The 20,551-nt window shown below is 39.9% G+C and overlaps 1 protein-coding gene across 4 annotated transcripts in view; it reads right to left on the bottom strand.

Moving 5' to 3' along the window:
* The window catches only part of lhfpl4a (LHFPL tetraspan subfamily member 4a), a 240,592-nt gene that overhangs the window by 93,903 nt on the left and 126,138 nt on the right, over positions 1 to 20,551 (bottom strand). For all 4 annotated transcript variants that reach the window (XM_059649790.1, XM_048548043.1, XM_048548042.1 and 1 more), the window contains exon 2: positions 13,500 to 13,736. In XM_059649790.1, coding sequence (XP_059505773.1) covers positions 13,500 to 13,736 — 237 coding nt within the window. The remainder of the gene's footprint in view (positions 1 to 13,499; positions 13,737 to 20,551) is intronic.

Here is a 20,551-nt window from a genome sequence, read left to right as displayed (position 1 = left end):
CAGTGTGAGTACATGTTCTTTCCGTTTGCAAAGAGCAGGGCCCTGTGTAATAATGTGCATAGCTTCTAACATTTGCAAGTACACCACTCTGCAAGCCTGACTATCAATCCTAAATTGGTTGTCAGTATAATACTTTGCATACTCAGGATTATTCAGCAAATGTCCCATTGCAGAATTACATCTCGTGTTAAAAGATGTGATCTGTGTTTTTCAAGCATGGGCCTTTGGATATAGTTAGTAACTTGCTTGCTATGTTCAGCCAAAGGAATATGCTGCTTGATATGATCTGCCAGTTTATGGGACTTACAGCCTACATACCTGTCATCACATTGCCAAGGAAATTTATATACCACATTACTCAGAAGAATTTTTTTGGCTTAATAACAGTATCCATTCTTATTTTAAAAGTAGGAAGTAGCTACAAAGGAATGATTTTAAGTGACATTTAATGAGGCAGCTTTACTCTGAATGTGATTGTGGTCAATGAGGATGATGAACATCAAGATGTGAAAATTGCTTTAGTAAATAGATGTAGGTTGCAGAACTCTGAGATACAGAGAGACCTGGGTGCCCTGGTGCATGAATCACAGAAGAAAAGCACGCAAATTCATCATGTGAAAACTAAAAAGAACTGTGGATGCTATAAATCAGAAACAAAAATGGAAGTTGTTTGAAAAGCTCAGCAGGTCCGATAGCATCTGTGAAGATAAATCAGAGTTAACGTTTCAGGTCTGGTCACCCTTCTTCAGAACTGATGCTAATTAGGAAAATATTGGTTGATTTCCAGACAGTAGGGTGGGGGGAGGGGTAAAGATAGGTGGGGGTAGATTCCAATGAGAGACAACAGTTGGGCAGACATAGGAATGGACAATGATCTGGTTAGGAGAGTGAATAACTTTTAATAGAGACTGTAGTGTGTAATGGCAGACTATGTGATAATAAGGCCAGGTGTGAGGGGGGGCTAGGACGTGGGAGAGCTCTGGCCCCAATATTGAGTCCGGAGGGCTGCAGGGTTCCCAAGTGGAAAATGAGGTGTTGTTCTTCCAGCTTGTGCTGAACCTTACTGGGACACTGCAGCAAGAGATGTATGTCATGTAGTCAGGAAAGCGAATAGAATGTAATGGTTTATTGCAAGGGGAATTGAATGCAAGAATAAGTCAGTTATACTTCAGTAACACAGGACATTGGTGAGACCATGTCTGGAGCACTCTATACATAACTGGCCACCATACTTACGGAAGGATAGAGTCATACAGTTCAGAAACAGACCCTTCAGTCCAACTCGTCCATGCTAACCAAGTTTCCCAAACTAACTAGTCCCATTTGCCTGCGTTTGGCCCATATTCCTCTAAAACTTTTCTATTCATGTTTAAATGTCTTCTAAATGTACCAGCATCTACCACTTTCTCTGGCAGTTCATTTCACATACAAACCTGTGTGAAAGATGTTAATGCATTGGAAGCAGTTCAGAGAAGGTTTACTGGACTAATACCTGGAATGATTGGATTGATTTATGAGAAAAGGCTAGACAAGCTAGGTCCGTATGCTTCAGAATTTGGAAGAGTTAGAGGTGACTTAATTGAAACGAATAAGATCCCAAAGAGACTTCACCAGGTGGATATCAAAAGGACATCAAGGATTCTCTCCTGTGGGATAAACTAGAACTAGCGGTCATAGTTTAAAAACAAAGGGGCACCCATTTAAAACAGAGATGAGGAAAATTTCTTTCTTCTCTGAAAGGCTTGTGAGTTTAAAGAGTTCACTTCCTTCAAAAGCAATGGATGCAGACTCTTTAAATAGTTTTAATGCAGAGGTAGGTAGATTTTTGATTTCCAAGAGAATAAAAGATTATCAGTGCTTGGCAGGAATGTAGATTCAAGGCGAAAATCAGATCAGCGATGATCTTATTGAATGGCAGAGTAAGCTGTCAAGGCCGAGTGGCCTACTCTTGATCATATGTTCATACTGGCAATGTTTTGATTTAAGGAACACGATTTTATTCAAAAGGCTCTAAGATATCACATATACTAGTCTATTGAGAATTCTCTGTTTAACCAGTAAGCAAGAAAATACTAATGTTACCACACAACCTTGCCAGATCCTTTTACTAAGTACTTTTGTCTGCTCATCTTATATTGCACAGTTAAAGTATAAGAACATTAAAGTTCTTGTCAATATTGACAAGACTCCTTTCAATGGAACATTTATTCTTCCCACCAAAACAGGTAAATAATCATGGTTAAAATTTATGGAAGTAAAGTCTTCCCCATGAACGAAGTGGTATTGTTGCCAAATATCTGGGAAGCTGTTATCACCATATGACTTTTGATGATCTTTTTCTGTGGTTGACTGTGCTATAAGACTTATTTACATCCAGAACATCAAGGAATCAACTACTGCCAACATGTTTGCTATCCTTCATTGAATCTGATGATCTGCCATTGATCTTACACATCCTTCAGATCAGGAATGAAGAACACAATGTATGGATAAATGTGGTATAAATTCTCTGTAGCAAAATGATATAGGTAAATGTTTCAAAGCAAGATTATAAAGATGGTTATAGATCACACAAAATCACCGACTACATACAGACGAAGAACTTAATGGTTCTGTCCAAACTCATCTGACTGCAGAGAACTTATTGTCATTATTATAGCACCAAATATTTCTTCGGTACTTCCAGGTCTTTGCCCTTCTAAGCTATTGGATGTTCATCCTACCTGTGAGAGAGAAGTTCTCAATATTCGTCCAAATTTGATTTTCTTGGCATAAGCTTATGTGCCTATATCCTATAGCCACAGCTTATTTTGTGACAATATCCTGGAGTTACAGTTTGTACCCATTTATGATTTAATATTTTGTTCCCCGTCAGTCCTGTCTCTTCAAGGCTTAAAGGCTCCACCAGTATTTCTTCATAACTAAGTCACAGAGTCGTAGAGTTGTACAACTCATCCATGCCGACCAGGTATCTTAAACTAATCTAGTCTCATTTGCCAGCATTTGGACCATATCCCTCTAAACCCTTCTTACACATGCACCCATCCAGATGCATTTTAAATAGTGTAATTGTACCAGTCTCTACCACTTCCGCTGGCAGCTCATTCCATACACCACCACCCTCTGTGTGGAAGAGGTGCCCCTTAGGCCCTATTTATATCTTTCCCCTCTCACCTTAAACCAATGCCCTCTAGTTTTGGACTTTCCTACCATGGGAGAAAAACCTTGCCTATTCACCCTATCCATGCCCCTCATGATTTTATAAACCTCTATAAGGTCACCCCTCAGCCTCTGATGCTCCAGGGAAAATAGTCCCAGCCTATTCAGCCTCTCCCTTTAGCACAAACCCTCAAACACGGCAACATCCTTATAAATATTTTCTGCATCCTTTCAAGTTTAACAATATCTTTCCTATAGCAGGGAGACCAGAACTGAATGCAGTATTCCATAAGTGGCTTAACCAATGTCCTGCAATCAAGCCACAACATGACCTCTCATATCCTATACTCAATGCACTGACCAATAAGTGTACCAAACATCTTCTTCTCTACCCTGTCTGCATGAGACTCCATTTTCAAGGAACCATGAACCTGCATCCCAAAGTTTCTGTTTGGCAAAAATCCCCAGCACCTTTCCATTAAGTGTATAAGTCCTGCCCTGATTGGTCTTATCAAAATGCAACACTTTACATTTATCTAAGTTAAATTCCATCTGCCACTCCTCAGCCCATCGGTCCATCTGATAAGGCTCTTTTGTACTGAGATAACCTTCTATACGTCCATTACACCACTAATTTTGGTGTCATCTGCAAACTTACTAACCATACCTCCTATATTCACATCCAATTCATTTATACAAATGACAACAAACAGTGGACCCTTCACCGATTCTTGCGGCACACCACTGTCACAGGCCTCTTGTTCAAAAAGCAACGCTCCACCACCATTCTCTGTCTTTTACCTTTAAGCCAATTTTGTATCCAAATGGCTAGTGCTCTGCTCTGGGCATAACTTTGCTAATTTAGTATGCTGCATTGTACAATGATTAGCACATAGTTTGATGGCTCCTTTGAGTTTTGAGGGTAAGTGAAATTGTCCTGCACTTACTGTGGCATGGTGGCACAGTGTCCCCATGTCTGTGTGGGCTTCCTCTGATTTCTCCCACGGTCCAGACATGTGCAGCTTAAGTGGATTGGCCATGCTAAATTGCCAAGAGCATGCAGGCTAAGTGGGTTAGCCATGGGAAACGCAGAGTTATGAGGGTGGGTACGGGTGGGATGCTCTTTAGAGGGTCAGTGAGGACACAATGGGCTAAATGGCCTGTTTCTATACTGTAGGGATTCTATGATTCTATTACTTCTCCCTTTAGGAGATTGGAAAGTTTGGATACTGATTCACTTTCAATAGCACCTACCAAACCCTCATCCATTTTCACTTAAAAGGTCAAAGGCAGCAGAAGAATGGGAACAGCTCCACCAGTAAGATCCCTTCCCCATTGCATATCATCCTGACTTGAAACCATTCTTTTACAGTTGCTGGGTTGAGATCCTGTACCTCACCCCACCTCACTCCTCCACCAGCAATGTGGGTGTCCCTACATATCATGGGTTGCTGAGCATCGAGAAGGCAACACCATCTCCCTCAATGTCAACATCTCATGAATGAAGTAATTAAAAATGGACAGAAGCTATTACTCAATTTTAACTGTGGCCCAGTTCTCAGTGGAGTGAATTAGAAACTCTACTGCTGCTCTAGAGATGAAGACTGTGGTCATTTAACAAGGAAAGATAAAAGAAAAATAATTAATTTGCTTTCTTTCTATCTCTTCACGGCTGGGTCAACCCAGCAAATACTTTTCTGTTGTTTCCCATCAGGCTGCTAAGTTAAATCTGATGCTACGTCATCAGAACCGATAATGCTCATGGTGAAATGGGCCCTGAGAGTGTCATTGTTGCCTGATTGTGAGCTGCTAAAAATCCTAAACTTGTTCGGGCAGTTGATAACTTGGGTGATTTAACTGTTTATTCAATCATTTCCAGTTGACGGATAGAATTGAAATCTCCACTCACGTTAGGGAAATCTATCTGATTTTGAAGGGATCAGGGCTGATGAGCATGGAGCCTAGTCACATTGCCTGCAATTTATGAACAATTCAACATAAAGGGTACATTGAGGGGAAGTTGATCTAAAGTGAACACGCATTTAATATAAGAAGTGCACAGAGGGATGTTCTATTCATTCATAAGTTGCTGTTACATCAGCAGCTTTAAATACCAATGCATTCATCACCTTCTTGGAAAGCCATTTCTATTGTGGGCCTTGTGCATAATCCAAGAATTTTGCCATATTGCAAAGAACAACTTTTGGCATGGAAATCAATGCAGTGGTAGTTGATATTGGAAGTGAGTAAATGCTTGGGATCAATGATTGTTTAATCTATCCAAAATGTTCTATTGCACTCATCTTTTCCTGTGATTTTCTCCACTCCTCGCTGAACAGGCACTGGGTTCCCTCTAGTAGCTCATTTAAGCTCTTTCTATTCATGTGTGATTGAGAAGGAAGGTGCCAGCAGGCTGTTTGAGCGCAATATCAAAGTCAAGAGCAGGTCTTACATATTTACACTTCCAACAGGGGTTGCTGCAGTACTGGGAATCCTGATTAATTACTTGGCATTGCAAAGTATTTGCAGGACAGGAACAGGCCGTCCGGCCCAACTAGTTTTTAAACTCCACACAAACTGCCAATGGTGCTTCAACTAAGCCCATTAATTTATCCCTACCTTCTCTTCTCCCTCATGCTTTTATCTAGCTTACATATGTTAGTTCCTCAACTAGTCCTTTTGGTAGCAAGGTTCCCATTCTAACCATTCTCTGGACAAGGAAGTTCAATCTGAATTCCCTAATGGATTTACTAGTGACATTTTTATATTTAAAACTGCTTACCTTGGTCTCTCACGCAAGTGGAAATGTCTTTTCTACATTGACCCTGTCAAATATTTGATTTAGTTTTCTTTCACTAACCTACCTGGGCCTGTTGATTGGTGCTCAGAATGAGATTAACTAAATTACAGAGGATGAACTTTAAATTTCTCTGGTTTGCTAGCTTGAATTTCACTGAACGAAATATACAGAACTATTGAACATGGTAACATTTACAGAGTACTCTGCCCAGCAATTATTTTTATGTATAATTGTTAATCTACAGGAGCACATTTCATCGAGCTGATTTTACCTTTAAAATATGGGAAAAGGATGAGGTATAATTTCATCGATATAAAAAAACAAAATCCTACTATTTCAAATACATCCCAAGGATTGCAGAAATTCAAGAAGGCAGCTCACCTCAATCAGGACAAGAAAGGATGAGCAAAAGTGTTGGTCTAGGTAGTGACAGCCACCACTCACGATCAGAACAAAAATCAAAACTTAGGACCATGGAAACAAGACCACTCAGAGTCCAAAGACTGTTCTGCATTCAGATAGATCATGGGACATCTGTTGCCTAACTCCATCCTCCACTTGATTCAGTGTTCATTAATACTGTTGGCTAACAAATGTTTAATTGAGCAGCCATTTCCTGCTTTTTGTGGAAGAGGATCCTGCATTTGTATCATCTTTTCACATGAAGAAGTGTTTCCTCACTTCTCTCCTGAATGGCCTGGTTTTGATTTTAAAGATTTTAAGGGTTTCTTGGTCCTAGCCAGCATATCAACTATTTCTGTGAAATATTTGCAGAACTGGTATAGGATTCAGTGACTCTGATACTGTCACATAGAATTATAGAATCATGGTGGAAGTTACTCAACAAATGTCAGGATGGGTCACAAACAAATCTTATCCTTCATTCCCTTAACATGTAGTTAGTGGTATCATTGCTCCTAGGCTTCAAACTTGCAAGGTCCACAGAAATATAAAAATACATGCAGGTTAAAGAAGATTACGGGACAAAAATATGTTGGTATAAAAGAAATCTAAAAGTGAAATCCAGCTTGATTTTTCAGAGGTTGTTTTCTTCAATTCCAACTCTGCAAAGTTAATTTTGTCTTTGAACAAGGATACAAAACACACGAACTGGGCTTGGTCTCCCATTGTCCACTTTTGCTGATTGAGATTAGAAGGAGAAAGGAACGGAAACTTTTAAGCAGATAAAATCAATAAGCTGTATTTTGCAATCTGTCCAAAGTCAAAATTAGACCTGGTGCCTATACCATAGCAAAAAGAAAGTAGTTTCAGTGCCATACTGCCACCGGGTAAATCAAAACATCCTCATGATCATTGTTTCCATTTGACAATCTTCTCTCTCCTATTATTCCTCATTGTGTTACTTTATTTGCACTCTATTTTATTGTTTAACCTCCAATTGTTTTTTTACTGTGTATCCTTTATACTTCATAGTTACCATGTTGTGCAGCATCAGCTTAATCAGGGGATCTGCAGCTAGTGGCCATGGAGCCACATATAGCACTGCAACATCTCCTTATCACTCCTAACCTTTCCCAGTAGGATTGCATTAAAATGAAAAAGAAAGTTTCAAAAACTTAAATCAAGGAAAGTTAGAGCTATGCTTTTGTTGTGAAATTAAATGGATAATCATTATGCAATGCTTTATGTTGCAAATTATTATTTTACTGAATGACATTATTATGCTCTGAATAAACCTGTTGGAGTGGTGTACATATACGACGATGATAGATAATGCCTTTAACTCAGGAAATAGGTATTACAGTTGTAATCATTGTTGTTTCCTGCATAGCTGAGATGATATATTATTCTGATTGAGAATTCTTAGGAATAGGTTTTACATGCATTTGGAAAAGTATGGTCCAATTAGGAAGTATCTGCACAATTTTGTGCGGATCAGGTCATGTCTTACGAACTTGATTGAATTTTTCGAAGAGGAGACAAAGGTGATTGATGAGGGTAGAACAATGAATGTTGTCTGCATGATTTAAGTAAGGATTTCGACAAGGTCTGTCATGGTAAGCTCCTCTAGTAGATTAAGATGCATGGGATCCAAGATGACTTGGCCGTGTGGATTCAGAAATGGCTTGTCCATAGAAAGCAGCAGGTAGTGATGGAAGGTTGCTTTTCAGCCTAGAGGCCTGCGAGTAGTGGTGTTCCACAGGGATCCATACTGGGACCTAAGCTGTTTGTGATATATGTAAATAACTTGGATGAAAATGTAGATGGATGGATTAGTAAGTTTGCAAATGATACAAAGATCGGTGGAGTTGTGGAGAATTTAGAAGGTTGTCAAAGGATACAGCATAGATCTATTGCAGATATGGGCGGAGAAATGGCAGATGGAGTCTAATCCGGGTAAGTGTGAGGTTAGGAGGTCAAGTATTGAGGAAAAGTATACAGTTAATGGCAAGACCCTGAACAGCATTGAGGTACAGAGGGATCTTGGGGTTCAAGTCCATAGCTCTCTGAAAGCGGCCATGCAACTAGTTGGGTGGTGAAGAAGGCATATAGACGCTTGCCTTTATTGATTGGGGAATTGAGGACAAGAGTCAGGATATTAGGTTTCAGCTTTATAAGATATTGGCTAGGCTACACTTAGAATACTGCATTCAGTTCTGGTCACCACAATACAGGAAGGGTGTGGACACTTTGGAGAGGGTGCAGAAGAGGTTTACCGGGATGCTACCTGGATTAAAGAGTATGAACTATAAGGAGAGAGTAGAAAATCTCAGGTTGATTTCTCTGGACCAGTGGAGTTTGAGGGCAGACTAGATAGAAGTCTATAAAATGATGAGATGTGTAGATAGGGCTGACACTCAGAATCTTTCTCCCAGGGTTGAAATGTCAAAAACTAATGAAAATGCATGTATGGCGAGTGGGGGGAAGATCAAAGGAGAGTGACAGGCAGGTTTTTTACACAGAGAGTGGTAGGACTGTGGAATGTACTGCCTGGGGTGGTGGTGGAGGCATACAATAGGCGTCTTTAAGAGACTATCAGATAAGCACATGAATATGCAAGGAATGTAGGGATATGGACCAAGGGCAGGCAGAAGGCATTAGTTTAATTTGGCATCATATTTGATGCAGTGTCATGGGCCAAAGAGCTCATTCCTGTGCTGTACAGTCTACGTTCTATGTGATGTCAAAAGTATTTTCTTGTCCTGAGGATCAATAGCATAAGAAAATTGCCTTGATTTTACATATCTTAAGTTAAATATTTGTTTAAAGATGACCTAACTGATAAAGCTATAACAAAAAAAGTCAAGAATGCAATAATTCAGTGTTGAACCCATAGTGGCTTTATTTTATTTCTACTGATACATAACCTTGATAATTGTAGTCTATTTATTATGTCAAACTATGCATTCTACCAGAGAAACCTCGCAATTTATCCATTTACCAAATTATCATCTTGCAGCTTCCAATAGTTTTTGTTTTAGGTTAGGTTTTTTCAAAAAAGTCTTCAGATAAAAATAGTTGCCAAATTTTGGTTTAATCTCTCAGTTGCTAGAGTTTTCACTTGCATTGACCTTGGTGCAGATCAAAGATGTTGCTTGAACCCTGGCTCAGAAATAGGGTCAGACAAGGAGCAGAGTGTTGTCAGCGAGTGAGACATTTGTTGCTGTCTAGTTCTATTCCATATAACATTATTGCATGGCCATTTTCTGAATTTGCAGAGAGTCTCACCTGCGTAGGACTGCAACCAAAATATTTGATCACACTATTTATGGTGAGAACGTACCAGAAATTTTGACTTGTTCTGCCTGAATATGAGGCTGTCTACCAAATGCAGGACATTGAAAAATTGCACTGTTTAACTACTCCTAACACTTTTCAAAATGTAACGATTAAGTCAGAGACACTGGAGTAAATTTTGAATTAGTGCAATAGATTCCTGATTTTTATCTCCATTTAAGTCTGCCAATTTACTTGTTATTCAGTTGACACAATTGTACAAAGTCAAAACGTACCTCTCTGTGTCATTAATGTCTAGTTAAGCTCATCTTCTGGAGATCAAGATTGGCACTTAAATTTCTGCAGACGTTCCAATTGTTAGGCTAACCTCGGAAAGATCCACAGAAGCACAGGAGAAATAGCATCAACAGCTGTTTTTTTCCAGAGTTTTTGGTTATAGTAAAACTATTGCCAAAGTTCAAAGTTCAACCCCATTCTGTTTCCATTCACTATAAAACAGTAAATGTCAATAAAAAAACAAAATTGAATGATCAACTCAATAGACTGAGTACTCCACAGGTCACTAAAAAGTCGACAAAGTGCTCAAATGGTCGAAACTTTACAGGGGGAGCTGGTGGCCTGCTGGCATTATCATTGGATTGTTAATCCACCCACCCTAGAAAATATTCTGGGGACCTAGATTTGAATTCTACCACAGCAGATGGTGGAATTTGAATTCTAAATATGGAAAAAAAGAGCTTGGAATGAAGAGTCTGATGAAAGCCCTCATCTTGTTTGCTAATGCCCTTTAGGGAAGGAAACTACCATCCTTTCCTGGTTTGGCCTACTTGCGACTCCAGACCCACAGCAATGTGATTGACTTTTAACTGCCCTCTGGGCAATTAGGGATGGGCAATAAATTCTGCCTAGCCAGTGATGCCTTCATCCAATGAATAAAGGATGAAAATGTCCTTACATGTAGTGAGAAAATTTGTGTTTATATCATACTTATTGTGATCTGAGGTCTCTGGACCCAAAGCACTTTAAGGCTAATTGACTCTTTTAAAAATGTAGTTCCTACTCTAATGTAGGAAATGCAAAGGGTATATTAATGCACAGCAAGCTCCCACAAACAGCAATGTGGAGCTGACTAGATGATAAGACTTTGTTTAATGGTTTGGTTGAGAGATAAGTACTGGCCAGGACTTCAAAATAACCTTCTTATTCAAAGTGTTTTGCTACAAATGAACTTTTCTCTATTTGAAATCTAGAGGAAGCAAAATTAGTCTTCATTACCGTTCTGAAATGGGTAATAACAAATAAGAAGCCTGATTTACATCACCTTTGTGTTGAAATCAGTGGGAATGAAATTTAGGCACACTATCACTGTCATTTATCTATGTTACAAATTAAAACCAACTCGATCTCATGAAATTAAATCTATAATAAACTTTAAAATACTTTTGTTAATATCATCTGAATGCATAAAGTTCACCAATAATGCAATTAACTAATGACATCAATAATTATATGAGCATTTTAAAGACAAAACAGAAATATGTAACTGAATTTCAGGAACAGTGAGTTATAAAGCTCAGCTTATTGGAAACCCAACATGAACTGGTTAGTGGTTACCTAGTCTTAGTGCTAGTGCCAGGGCAGATCTTGTAAGGGCTCTTCAGCCGCATTTCCTCACCACGATATCACCCCTGACACCTTACATAGTAATCAGGAAAGATAACCCTAACTGGTGTGTTTCACCATCCAAGCCCAACTTTATTCAGGTCAACTGCAACAAACTTATTACTACCCTTGCTAAAACCAGCTAATGTAGAACAGATCACGAATCAAAAATGGGATTTTTGCATTCACTTTTCCTTTGCTCTCTTCTAGGTATTAAGAGTAATCTCTAGAAGGAAAAATACCAGAGGCTGGAAAGTTCACTGGGCAGCTATAAGCATTTCCTTTGAGGCATGTGGACAATTAACAGAACAGAAAAATATGCTTGCTTATGTCAACTTAATATTACAACTGATGGCACATATACTATATAAATTGCTGTTGCTAGAAGTCCCTCAGGCTTTTTAACTCTTTTTCGCATCAAGCAGTAAATAGCAGCTGCAGTTTACGCAAAAAATCAGAATCAGCAATGTTAATTCTGCCATCACCAGAATTAATTTTATTCAAACGGAAGTTCTGCAGCAAACCAATTTTGAGCTAAGTCCAGTTGAGACTTGGAGGCTGCTATGCTTTTTGTACAGATTCCAAGGCACAATTGCCCTGATACTGCATAATGCGAGACCAGCATACATCCATTTAACATACTTGAAATTCCTCTCTCCTTTAATTTAGCGTAGGCATTAATCAATTCATTTTAAATGGGGTTAATACTATGCTAAAATATCAAAAGGAAGTATCTCAAGTGAACATCAAATGTTCCTGCTTTAGTATCCCATTGTGAATTGTCAGGGCAAATGTAATTTGGACATACAGCAATCACTATCCATCATTTGTAATTACAAACATCCTAGCTGCTCTCTATGCCTCTTATTATCACAATCTACTCACACACTGCTTATGTTTGAAAACATCAGTTTGTTCTGTGGGAGTGAAAGACAGTTTCACTTTCCACCAGAGCAATAGCTCACACCAGTGAAAACAATAGAAGAAATAATGGATAATGGAGTCAACTACAACTGGAATCTAATTCATGGATTTAAATAGTTCATATAAAATAAAAAATGGATAGCTATTTGTGAATTCCTGGTCTGCAATCTGCCTCAATGGATTTGGATGGTTGTAGAAAATAATAATAGATAACTGGGAGAGAAGTACATGTCTATAATCTAAAACAAGGTATTGCAAAGATTATTATAAAACTGTAACACGTACTAGGAGAGAGCTGCAGGCTGTGGTTTATTCATGGGATTCATATAGAACTCATGGAGAGTAATAGATAACTGGGAGCGAGATATCATGTTGAATCTAAATCAAAGGCTTTCAGATTAATGTATATCATTGAGTTCAGATGGTTATGTAAAAAATAATGGGTGCTCAGGAGTGAAGTTCAGGCTGCAATCAATAGAAAGGTTTAAATCGTGAAATATTGAGTCTTTCCTACTATAGCCAAGTTTCGGTAGATAAACGGCTTGAATGTCTTTGGATAATATTAAGCCAAGTAATTCATGGCTACAGGCTGCGTCACAAATCAGAGGAGCAACTGGAACTGAAATTAGACAGCAGCCTGAAAATTACTCCCTGCTACATGTTCATTGTATGAGACACTTAATATCAGGAGACATGCACGTTTTGTCCATTTCTAGGGCTATAGTGGCTGCCAGTGTGTATGGTTCTTGTTCTTACTGCAAACCTGCCAACTCACATTCACTGCAAAGGTGACAGCCCAGTTCCTGTACAAACATTCACATTTTTAACAATGATACACACTTACCTCATTGTTTAGTTTACTGGCTCACTTCGTATCAAACTGAGTGAATGAAGGGAACTGTGATAAAACAGAATTTGGCAGCACCTTGCTTCTTCTGCACCTGGCTCAGTTTTTGCACTCACAATAAATTGGAAGGTCTGCTGTTGGGTGCTTTCCACGTATAACACACGATGACATTCACACAAGGTAATGAACAGTTGTGACTTTATCAGTGCAAGTTTATTAAGAAATTAACCCATAATTGGCTGTACATGGAATATATCTGCACTGTAATATGTATTTATGTGGAAGATGCCAGCATGGAAGGCTGCTTGTTGTTTGTTCTGGGCATTATTATAACACAAGCTGTCTGGCCAGTTTTGTTGGTGTAAACTGCAAATCTTAAACAATTTGGCACGGAAAATTCAAACCCACCTTTGTTCTCAACTTTGAGGTCTTCCTGAAGGAGTTCATTTTGTCGGTTCCCAAGTACGAATGCCAGGAAGGACAGGATTAATGCATCCAGAATGCCGATGATAGCCAGGATATAGGCCCAGCGCACAGAACAGTTTCCCAGTGTGTATTTCCCTGTTTTATTTCCGCACATCTTTCTCACAGCTTCCGAGTCCCATCCATCAGGAAATATCATGCAGCCCAAAACAAGACAAACAGCTAAGGGAAGGATGGAGGAAAGGAAGAAGAATTGAAGTCAGGCAAAGATGTTTAAACGGAATCTTACAACATAAAATCTTCTCCATTATTAATAAAACCAATATAGTTTAAGTATATCCAGCACTTTAACAGTCCGTGAAACGTCTGATAGGAATTCTTTAAAGTGGCTGAGTCGGCAATTCTCAAATGATAAGAAAATTGCTAACATAAACTTTTCGAAAACTATTATCTAATGTCGTAGAAATGTTAATTTTAGTAAGTGAGTGTCAATTGTTGTCTCCAAACAAGATTGCTTGCTATGTCCCTAAGAAGCTGCAGGCTGCTTCCTTTTTCAGACATATCAGTGAGTAGATACTTTTCTAGAATGCCAGCTTACTATCCATCTAAATGTTTAGTAATTAAATTCAGTGTTCTAGCTGTCATAAAACACCATTCTTGGCACTGTGTTCTGGCTTTGATCATCTATCAGCATTCCCAGCCTCCCACTGACCACACACACACACACACACACACACACACACACACACACACACACACACACACACACACACACACACAGTGGAGAACACTACCTAATTAACAGACACTTCTTTATTAGTAAGTAAGACTTTATCATTTGACAAGGTAAAAATTCATGCAAGTTAGGAAAGGTTCCGCGCACACTAAGCAGGAGACTTCCAGTTCCTTAGGACCTGCTTTCTGCCCAAAGGATGGGTTATGGGCAGCTGAAAATCTGGTGAGGATATTCTACATCGACCTTCAGGCAGGACTTCAAATGACTTCAAAACTGCAGAGTCTAGAACCGATGGTTAGGATAAAGAGTACACCACTTAAGACTGAGATGAGAGAAATTTCTTCAGCTGGAGAATGGTGAGTCTGTGGAATTGTCTGGCACAAAAGGTGGCTCAGGACAAATCACTGAATGTTTCTATGAAGGAAGTAGATGTAGTTTCAAGAGCTAAAAGGGTGAAAGCGTATGTGGAAAAAGTGCGAACAGTACACTGAGGTCGATGATCAGTCCTGATCGTGTTTAATGGCAGGGCAGGCTTGAAGGGCTAAATGTCCTACTCCTGCTCCTGTTTTCTACATTTCTGAGATAACAAGGTGTAGAGCTGGATGAACACAGCAGGCCAAGCAGCATCATAGGAGCAGGAAGGCTGACGTTTCAGGCTAGACCGTTCTATGTTTCTGTGTTGGTACTCATAGCGATGTGTGATTAGCACTACTACCCACAACAGGTGAGAGACCATCAAAATCCTTACAGTCCTAAACCTGCTGTATGTTCTACCCTTGTTGAGCCTAAACTGCAACTTTGAAAGGGACACTGAAGTAACCCATTTCTGTATCCTTTAAGACCTGGCCAACTTACAGGCTTGGGGTGGTAATTAGCAAGTATCATCTTCAACAAGAGGGCATTAAATTATCTCCCTTGAGGTTCAATGGCAATACCATTGCGAAATTCCCCAACAACAGTCCAAGGGACAACATTGACTAGAAACTTGACTGGATTTCTGCTAAGAGGGCTGTGGCTGCATGGACCAGCCAGAAGCTAGAAACTTTGTGCAAAGCTACTCAGTTCCAGAAACTGCAACATGCATCTACTATTTACAATGCAGGTCAGACCCAAAGAACTGCAGTCTCTATCACCGGCAAGGCAAGGTGACACGTGCCAGCTTCACACCAAGAACTGAACCCTGAGCTGTTGGCACCAATCTCATCCAACCGACCATCAAACTAACTGGGCCATTCAGCACATCCCGTGAAGAGTCTGGGCTTCATATGGCAACACTTACTTTCATGTGCACAGGTATTTTAGATGGAATGTGGGTGGGGGGAGGGGCTTTGTGGCATTATCACTGGACTATTAATCTTGAGACATGGCAGATGGTGGAGTTTGAAAGCAATTTAAAAAATCTGGAATGAAGATGACCATGAAGCGGTTGCTGATTGTCGGTAAAAACTCATCTGGTTCACTAATGTTCTTTCAAGGAGGAAATCTGCCATCCTTACCTAGTCTGGCCTACACGTAACTCCAGACCCAGGGCAATGTGGTTGACTTTCAACTGCCATCTGGGAAATTAGGGACGGGTAATAAATGCTGCCCTGACCAGTGATGTCCACATATCAGGAATGAATATAAAAAGAAAGATATTATCACTAATTCTAACTGCTGAGACTCAGTATGTGATTTGGTGACCTATGCAACGAAATGGTCAGTCAGTTGTTGGGCAATGGCTACCCAGCCATTAAAATTGGAAGGGGGACTAGGGGAAGTTATTGAGGATGTGGGGAGGAAAGTGTGTGTGTCGGTGGAGGGTGGGAGCAGGGATGGTGAAACTATGGCCTAGGTTTTCCTGTTGGGCTAAGTAAGTGGTTTAATGTAACATGCCAGTGTCAGATTTCAGCACTGAAACCTTCACCTGGTGTGCTTACGTCTGCTGCCAGTCTTCAAGCAGTTTAGCACTGACTGTAAGGAACAAGAGAAGCAGAAGACAGACAAATATAGACTATGTTTGGGAAACTCCTGCCAGCTCCAATCTGTTCTCACTAAATTATGGAATCCTCAGTCTAGTCATTTATTCACAGGCTGATTCACACGCTTTCAATTTCAAACACTCATGCTGCTGACTGCCACGATTTTCTTTGGCAGGTCCTGGATACACAACATTTTTATTCATAGTCTCCGATTCACCAGGAAGCCTGGTTTCAACTCCCACCTTATCCAGAAGTGTGTAATTGCACCTCCAATGCTTGTCACAAAATTCTCCCATACTGTGGCCTTTTATCACTGAACCAATCACTTGCTTTTCCTGTCCATTCCCTGCTTAGTGCTGAATGTAGATTTGAACACCTTCATCACTTTCTTTGAAATTGTATTATATTTCCACACCTATGTTATAATCTTGATTTACAGATGATAGTAGTCCTGGAAAAAAGGCTTTACATTTATGTTGCACTTTTCATGGCCCACTGGATATCTCAAAGTGCTTTCTCGACAACAAAGTACTTTTGAGTTGTAGTCACAGTTGTTATACAGGTTTAGGGAGTAGCAAATGTACACATAGCAGGCTATCACAACCAGCATTGTGATAATGACCATGATAATGTGTAATAATGCTGATTGAAAGATACATATCAGCTAGAGCACCTGTGATATCAGCCTTTCAACACCCTTGCAAACAGGTCTTCATTGAAATAGTGGCATGAATTATTTTATGCCCACCTGAGCAGGAAGATAGATTGTGACTTATTGTTTCACTCGAATGACAGTATCTCTGGCAATGCAGTACCCCCTTTGTACAGCACTACAGAGGCAACCTTACAGTGAACATGAAGTTGAATGTTGGTGAACAGAGAGACTTTATTTTCTGCTAATTCACAGGATTATCCATCCCTATTTGGCAGGGGGCAGTTAAGAGTCAACCATTTCGGATAAGGATAGCAGATTCTTAAAGACATTACTGAACCAGATAGCTTCTTTTCCCTCCAACAATCATCTCATGGTTAAGAGATAGTAGGAACTGCAGATGCTGGAGAATCCGAGATAGCAAGGTGTGGAACTGGATGAACACAGCAGGCCAAGCAGCATCTTAGGAGCAGGAAAGTTGATGAAGGATCTAGGCCTGATATGTCAGCTTTCCTGCTCCTAAGATGCTGTTTAGCCTGCTGTGTTTGTCCAGCTCCACACCTTGTTATCATCTCTTGGTTATTGTTAGACTCTTTATTCAAGATTTTTATTGAATTCAAATTCCATCATCTGCCTTTGATTTAAACCCACAACACCATAAAATAATCTTGCTTATTAGGTTAATAGCCTAGCAATAATTCAACTAGGCCATCACCTTACCATTTTCTTGTTGCACTCATCCAGATAAATGCAAGAATGCCAAATTTCAGATGATGACAACAATTGATAATATAAAGTTTACAGTTCAAGACATGCCTTCCAACATGGAGAGATAAAAATTAGGATGCCCAAGGTTGGAGTTGAAGGACTATAAATGAGAGAGGTGGTGATGGCCTCGTGGTATTATCACTAGATTAGTAATCCAGAAACACAGCTAATGTTCTGGGGGCCCAAGTTTGAATCCTACCATGACAGATGAATTCAATTAAAAATGCATGTGGAATGAACAATCTACTGAAGACTATGGAAGACATTGTTGATTGTTGGAAAAATCTATCTGGCTTCGGGAAAGGAAATCTGTCATTCTCACTGGGTCTGGCCTATGTGTGACATACAACAATTTGGCTGACTGTTAACTGCCTTCTGAAGTGGCCCAAAAAGGTACTCAATTGTATCAATTGTCACAAAGTCTCAACAAAGAAATGAAGCCGGATGAACCAGCTGGCATCAACCTAAGGCAGAAACAGTTCTGCTGATGCTGTGAAGTCCTCCTTACTAACATCTAGGGGTTAGCACCAAAATTGAGAGAAGTATGGAATTATACCTGACAGACAATGTCCCTGACATCAACATCACCGTCCCTGGATATGTCCTGCCATACTGATATGAAGGTTCCATTTGACCGAGTGTGATATCAAGGAGCCCTAGAAGAGGGTATTGGGGCAAACTCCCTGCTGGTTGAAGTCATACCTGCCACATAGGAAGATAGTTGTGGTTGTATGAGGTCAGTCATCTCCGCTCCAGGCCATCTACGCAGGAGACTCTGTACTAGGCCAAGGTATCTTCAGCTGCTTCATCAATGGCCTTGCCTCCTCATAAAATTAGAAGTGGGGATGTTTGATGATGAGTGCACAATGTTTGGCACCATTCATGACATTCACGCCACACAAATGCCAGGCAATTACCATCTCCAATAAGAGACAATCTAATCACCATGCCATGACATTCAGGTGTGTTATATTCATTGAATCTCCCACTATCAACATCTTGGGGGTTACAATTGACCAGAAACTCAACTTGACTTGCCTCGTAAACACAGTGTGTACAAAAACAGGTCAGAGACTGGGAATACCACAGCAAGTAACTTACCTCCTGGATCCCCAAAGCCTGTCCACTATCTACAAGGCACAAGTCAGGAGTATGATGGAATACTCCCCGCTTGTCTGGATGGGTGCAACTTCAACAACACTTTCGAAGCTTGACGCCATCCAGGACAAAGCAGCCCGCTTGATTGGCATCACATCCACAAGCATTCACTCTCTTCACCATTGATGCTCAGTAGCAGATGTGCTGCAGAAATTCACCAAAGATCCTTTTTAAACAGTGCATTCCAAACCCATTCCACATAGAAGGACAAGGGCAGCAGATACATTCGAACACCGCAAATTTCTCTCACCATCCTGACAGAAATATATCACCTTTTCTTCCTGTTCTGGAATTCCCTCCCTAATGGCATTGTGGATCAAATTACAGCACATGGATTGCAGTGGTTCAAGAAGGCAGCTCACCACCACCTTCTCAAAGGTAGCTAGGGACAGACAATAAATGCTGGCCAGCCAGCGACACCCACATCCCAGGAGTAAATAACAAAAGAATTCTAGCATTTAGGAGATTACTGAGAATTTCCATTCTTGACCCAATATGTTTGAATTTATAAATTTCTGCTATGCTTCTCCTCTCCCAATTCACTTCTTCCTCACAGCTTTTCTCTTACCCTGTATTTCCATGCGTTGCTTTATAAGGCACCATTTCAGTCAGGCCAGGGCTGTTAGATATCAGTCACTGTGCTCAAGCCACCAGGAAAACAGATCGTTCCACAAAGCATTGATATAACTGAAGATGTCTATTCTGTAGTAAAGGGAGATCTCCAAATGCTTCGAAACACTTTACAACATTAGCCTAATCACTCATACAATGCAAGAATTATGGCAGCCAAAATATGCACAGTTAATCACAATGGCAGAAATGGTCAGATATTTTGTCAGTGTTGGTTAAGGGATAAATATTGGCGAGGTGAGAACTTCAATGGTCTTCTTCAAATCATGCCATGGGATGTTTTGCTTACACTTAGCGTGTGTCATTGGTTTAATATTGCATTCATTAAGTGACATTTCCAACACTGCAGAACTTCCTCATAAATGCACTGAAGTGTCAGACTGGATTATGTGTTCAAGTGGGGCTCAAAACCACAAGTATTAGCCATGGAGCTAAGAGTAGCCATATTGATCTGAGATTAAATGAAATTGGCTGCCTGAAGATAATATGATCATGATTACAACAGGGTGATTGTAGTATAGTAATTACGGGAATAATAGTGATCTTGCTCCTTTCGGTCTTTAGATTAGAAAACTGTCACACAAACCTCCTTATAGCTATGACAAGTAATACCAAATTTAGGATCTTTGGCATTTGCATTTCATGCAGCTGCAAGATTCACCAACCTACATTGTAGCCCAGTTATGGAACAGAACGCTTATAAACACGAACATATGGCTTAGTTGAACAGGGACCACAGGCACCTGCCAAACATCATCTGTAAAGAGTCCTCCAGCAGTTTTGGAACATCCATCACAGATTTGAGGAGCAGGGGAAGCAGATTGGCCTTTAAAGGATTTTGTCTGACATTTACATTGCTTGCAATGCTATACCTTTACAGGCATACCGAATAAAATGTGTTGATGCTAATAATGAGTTAACCTAACATGTATAAAAACAGCTATAAATTAAAACATATAAATATTTTGTGGCTGAGACAAAGGTAGCTCTGTGAAGGGTATTTTATCTCTGGTTTCACTTCCCTTGAACTGGATTGTAGCAAATAGAATGTGCAATGGACCATATATCTTATTTAAATGCTTTCAGAATGCATAACAAGTATTCTGACAGCTAACGTCATACTATCAGCTCC

The sequence above is a fragment of the Stegostoma tigrinum genome, chromosome 11 (assembly GCF_030684315.1).
Source record: "Stegostoma tigrinum isolate sSteTig4 chromosome 11, sSteTig4.hap1, whole genome shotgun sequence".
NCBI classification, from domain to species: Eukaryota; Metazoa; Chordata; class Chondrichthyes; order Orectolobiformes; family Stegostomatidae; genus Stegostoma; species Stegostoma tigrinum.
This window is presented reverse-complemented; position numbering and strand designations above follow the sequence as displayed.